Genomic DNA, 4,888 nt, shown 5'->3' with positions numbered 1-4,888 from the left:
TAAGGGATTGTGATGTAGAAGTTGTGGGAAGAGGAGTCATTGTTGGTTGATGATTTGGAACATCAAGAAAGAAGGGCATAGGAGGCCTTGGAGCTAGCTTACCTACTTGTATCAATATATTTTCTGCCCTTATTACTATCTCATAAGCTCCCTCTTTGAATTAATTTCTTCGATAAAATTATTTTTTGAGTCCTCTTTATTTTGACCATGCTCGGGCAATCTTTAGGTGAACTCGGGCAAATTTTTCAATGTTGCCAATTTGACCCGGGAAAGCGTCAGATCAATTTCATTTTGGGATTCTGGCTGTACAATGTCCTACGGTCCGTGGATCTGAAGTTGGAATCCTCTTTAGTAGGTATGTGCAAGTTATTTTAACCTACAACTTGTTTTGTTGTCCTTGAGATCATATGCAATGGATTAAATTATATGTTATTGATCTCCACACAGTTCCCTGGCCTGCAAATCCCATAGAAAAATGGATATTCAGATGATATCTTCAGCCTACGGATAACGTTTGGTTAAGAGACATTTTTAATGAGGTTTGGTGATCAGTGGAAAGAAAATCATAGCTAGTGGAGCCACGCGATAGGAAGCCATGAGCGTTTGGTTTGATGTGGGCTTCGGCAATGCTGGGAAACAAGCTTGAAAATGAAGCTGAAGAAACAGCTCTTTTTGATAAAGCCAAAGCGAGTACTCCTTTTTGGTATTGCTTTCACAACTTTACTCTTATTGGGTTTGTTTTTCCCGACCTTGAGCGCTTTCATTATCCTCCCAAAATGGATGTGTTTACCTGGTTTCATTGGGTTTTCGCAAACATCCGAGTTTAAGAACTTGGATTCCACAGGAGATGGTATTGACAAAATCGATAACTTTTTTCTGAATTCCTCGTTCAACTCCAAAACCCTAAATTCATCTTCAGAACAAGAGATTGTTCTTCCAAGAAATTCTGGTTCACTGAATGATTTCGGGGCCTTAACTCCGTCCTCAGAACAAGAGATCGCGCTTTCAAGAAATTTTAGTCCATTTCATGATGTCGGGGCCCTAAGTCCATCCTCAGAACAAGAGATCGCGCTTTCAAGAAATTTTAGTTCATTTCGTGATGTGGGGGAAAACCACGATCAAGAAAAAGCCAATGCACCTGTAGAAACATATGGCAACATTTCTAAGGAAGTTTCTACTCACAGCTCATTGATCATTGCAAATGCTTCGTTCACGGCTTCTACAAATCCTCCATTGAGTATGGACACACATGGAAGCAATTCAGCTCCCTCGAAGCAAAACATTAGATCTGGAGATGAAACAGTAATAGAAGATACAGCTGTGGAGATTGTACCCCCACACGAGGGAAATGAGGGAGGGGCAGCATGTAATTTGTTTGATGGAAAATGGGTCTTTGATAATTCGTATCCTCTTTACAGGACTAGATCTTGCTCCTTTATAGACGAGGCTTTTGACTGCGAGGGCAATGGCAGGGGGGATTTGAGCTACATGAAATGGAGATGGCAACCTAAAGACTGCAATCTTCCAAAGTAAGTTAAAATGGAGGCCATTTCTCTGTTTTCCTTATTGCTTTCCTGTTTTAGTCATCTGGGTGTGTGCTTTGGCAATGACTATATCACGGGATTAAACTGCAATAAATCCACTGAAAACTACACATATTATGCTGCATTTATATGAATATGCCCAATGACCATCCAGGGGGTTAAACTGCAAGTCATTTACTTATATGGAGCTTTGTATGTTATTGAATTCTGGTACATTTATTGCAGTTTAGTTTCTCTCCCCTGGATGGTCATTGTTGTGTGGTTGAACATCCACTTGGATCAACGAGCTGTATGGGACCAAAAATTGTGTAAGTCAATTATTTATATTGAGTTCTTATAATCTAATATGAAATATCTTACTTGGGGCATTTGCTTTTTCATTTCTTTTCCACTTCTAGTCCTACGAAGCTGCTCTTAGATTACATTCTTTTGGAATACATTTACAAGTAGGTTAGGCATTTCAAAGGGAAAATGCTCATCGTTGTCCTTATTCCTGATAGAAAGAACTAATAATTTGATTTCCAAAGCATTTCACTTGTAGCCTTGTTGTCATCCAAGCATTTGCCTACAACAAATTGATTAGCTTACGATTAATATGTGAAGCTTATTTTTTAGGATCAATGCCACCTATATGCTAGAAAAATTAAGAGGCAAGAGACTTGTGTTTGTCGGAGATTCAATCAATAGGAACCAGTGGGAATCCATGCTTTGTCTTCTGAGAGAAGCTGTTCCAGACAAGAGGCGGGTATACGAAACTCATGGTCGGAAAATTACGAAAGAGAAAGGACTCTATACCTTCATGTTCATGGTAGATTCTTCCCAACTCATTTTCGTGTAGATATGCTTGTATTTGTTCCTTTTAGACAATGCAAATCGTATTTGTATGTTATCTGGTTTTAGTTCGTAGTGCTCTTAACATTGCGACACAAATTGGGAAAATTTTCCAGGACTATCATTTTACAGTTGAGTTCTATGTCACGCATTTCTTAGTTCAAGAAGGAAAGGGTAGAATTGGAAGGAAGAGGAGACCAACTTTGAGAATTGATAAAATTGACAAAAGTTCTTCCAAGTGGAAGGGTGCTGATATTTTAGTATTCAATTCTGCTCACTGGTGGACACACTCTAAAACTGCAGCTGGGTACTTCTCAGTTTCCCTTATTTAATAGTTAATAGAGAACGGCTTAGATTTTTTAAGTATTTCTAGGACCACGTTATCTTGCAAGGTTTCATTTGAACCTTGAACAATTTAAAATGCATTTATTGTAATATGACAAGTGTTACTAAATTCGGCAGAGTGAACTACTATCAGGAAGGGAATAAAGTGCTTCCACGCTTGGATGTTCTAACAGCTTTCAGAAGGGCTTTGATGACATGGGCTTCTTGGTTAGACACACACATAGATTCTAGGAAAACTCGAGTTTTCTTTCGAAGCTATTCGCCTTCACATTTCTGGTGTGATGCTTTGTTTTTGTAGTGTTGGTTGTTTGTATCCCTCTTTGTAGGCATCTATTCATGTTGTAGCTTGACATTGTATGTTATCAAATATGCTGGAAACAGGGGAGGGCAATGGGACTCTGGAGGTAGATGTGAAGGACAGTTCCAACCTATCTTCAATGAGACATTTCTTGGTCATTATCCACAACAAATGAGAATAGTTGAGGAGGTAATAGAACAAATGAAGACACCAGTAACCTTCTTGAATGTGACAAGACTGAGTGACTTTCGGAAGGATGGGCACCCATCTATATACGGTAGACAGCTTGTTGATAAAAATGTCTTGAATTCTAGAGGAAATATCCAGGATTGCAGCCACTGGTGCTTGCCTGGAGTTCCAGATACTTGGAATGAGTTATTGTATGCCTTGTTATTTTTTAAGAAGTAATCATTTTCTCTTCTTATTGGAGTGAGGAATTGTTCATAATCCTACTGATGACTTCCAAATTCGATACAGCATTCCGTAGATCTCATAGACTGGATAGGCTTTCATTGTGTTCATTGCAGGAAGTTGCCCTAGTGACAACTATTATGCTTCCATTGGTGTGGAGCCATCAAGGAAACAAGGTTAATCTAATGAAAAGTGGTAATAACAGCAGCTGACTGTAGTTTAGAGAGAAAAGTTGGATTGTTTCAATTATCATAGCTTGATAAACTCGCCTTTTCATTGAGAATATTTGTTGTAGATACAGTGCGGATATCATTGGCATTGTCTGTTATCGTTATAAGTGGGAGAACGCTTCACATGAAAAGCATACCAGCAAGTACAAGAGGGAACAAAATGGTCTGAAAGTATTGTACTCTTTTGGTGCATTTCTTGTATCATCATTGTACTGCACCAGTAGCTGACTATGTGCGTGGTGTTACTATCTCAAAAGTTTGACATGGCGGTATGTATGATGGCACTGTAACTTTATTCATAATGAGCAATTCATCTACAGATTCTTGAAGAGATTTATAGCATAGAAGAGAAGGCTTACCAAAATTCTTCATTACTTTCTGAAAGAGACTAGAAAACTGAAATCTACAACAACCAAATAAGTAATAATCAATTACAGAACCTAAGTATTGTTTTCATTATCCTATATCTCTGCATCCCCTTTGAAAGAAAAATGGATTAGGTATTGGTGGAGATGTTTTAATTTCTTTTCTGGGAGTGTTATGGTGTGGATGGAATTTATCTGATTTCTTCATTAATTTCTGAAAGAGACTAGAAAACTGAAATCTACAACTACCAAATAAGTAATAATCAATTACAGAACCTAATTATTGTTTTCATTATCTTATATCTCTGCATCCCCTTTGAAAGAAAATTGGATTAGGTATTTGTGGAGATGTTTTAATTTCTTTTCTCAGTGTTATGGTGTGGATGGAATTTATCTGATCTCATTTTTGGACGTTTATGGTGGTTTAGAGGAAGTTTGAGCGTCAATTGTTTTTAAAAAGAGGTTAAGATTTTTACATACTCTCAAATATCTTTGAGGAAAAGTGAGAAGGCAAAAATTTAGAAATAAAACTATTAACTAACAGTTGCACGTTTTAATATATACAACAATGAACCGATAGAAATTTTGATTTTAAAAAAAGTGATGTGTTTTGTTAAAAAAATATTATCTATAATTCCAGTTTATAATTGATTACTACATTGTTAGATTTGTTAATTTAAAAGAAAGTAAAAATGTCAATTTGAAAGTAATCAGAACTCTTAAAGATAATTGATCACTATAAAATTTAGATTGTTAAATTTTTTAATAAATATTAGAACATAACTTATTATTCTATATTTTTCTTACTCTAGCAAGATTTTTCTCTGAGATATTGGGAGAAGTTTTTGAAATGGAAAAATCAAG

At 36.6% G+C, this 4,888-nt stretch overlaps 1 protein-coding gene across 2 annotated transcripts; it reads left to right on the top strand.

Moving 5' to 3' along the window:
* Positions 1-400: 400 nt before the first annotated feature.
* On the top strand, positions 401-3,988 carry LOC149561298 (protein trichome birefringence-like 6). Of its 2 annotated transcripts, none has more exons than XM_089825061.1 (5): positions 401-1,529; positions 2,160-2,352; positions 2,492-2,682; positions 2,838-2,996; positions 3,102-3,988. In XM_089825061.1, the coding sequence occupies exons 1-5, from the start codon at positions 649-651 to the stop codon at positions 3,424-3,426; spliced, it is 1,749 nt and encodes a 582-aa protein (XP_089681187.1). In that variant the 5' UTR covers positions 401-648; the 3' UTR covers positions 3,427-3,988. The 2 variants fall into 2 exon arrangements, with proteins under 2 accessions (XP_089681187.1, XP_089681186.1); XM_089825060.1 differs by having other exon boundaries at positions 517-1,529; positions 2,148-2,352.
* Positions 3,989-4,888: the final 900 nt, after the last annotated feature.

The sequence above is a fragment of the Cupressus sempervirens genome, chromosome 4 (genome assembly GCF_028749045.1).
Source record: "Cupressus sempervirens isolate cs-2001-9-10 chromosome 4, ASM2874904v1, whole genome shotgun sequence".
Taxonomy (NCBI): domain Eukaryota; kingdom Viridiplantae; phylum Streptophyta; class Pinopsida; order Cupressales; family Cupressaceae; genus Cupressus; species Cupressus sempervirens.
The sequence above is the reverse complement of the archived record's forward strand: the minus strand, read 5'-3'. Positions and strand labels throughout refer to the sequence as shown.

Bases quoted from the DNA above. Each gene is read 5' to 3' on its own strand.
- LOC149561298 (XM_089825060.1), top strand. From the start codon at position 649: ATGAAGCTGAAGAAACAGCTCTTTTTGATAAAGCCAAAGCGAGTACTC. The intron at 2,353-2,491 runs GTAGATTCTTCC...AAAATTTTCCAG, and splicing joins TCTATACCTTCATGTTCATG to GACTATCATTTTACAGTTGA. The intron at 2,997-3,101 runs GTGTGATGCTTT...TGCTGGAAACAG, and splicing joins TATTCGCCTTCACATTTCTG to GGGAGGGCAATGGGACTCTG.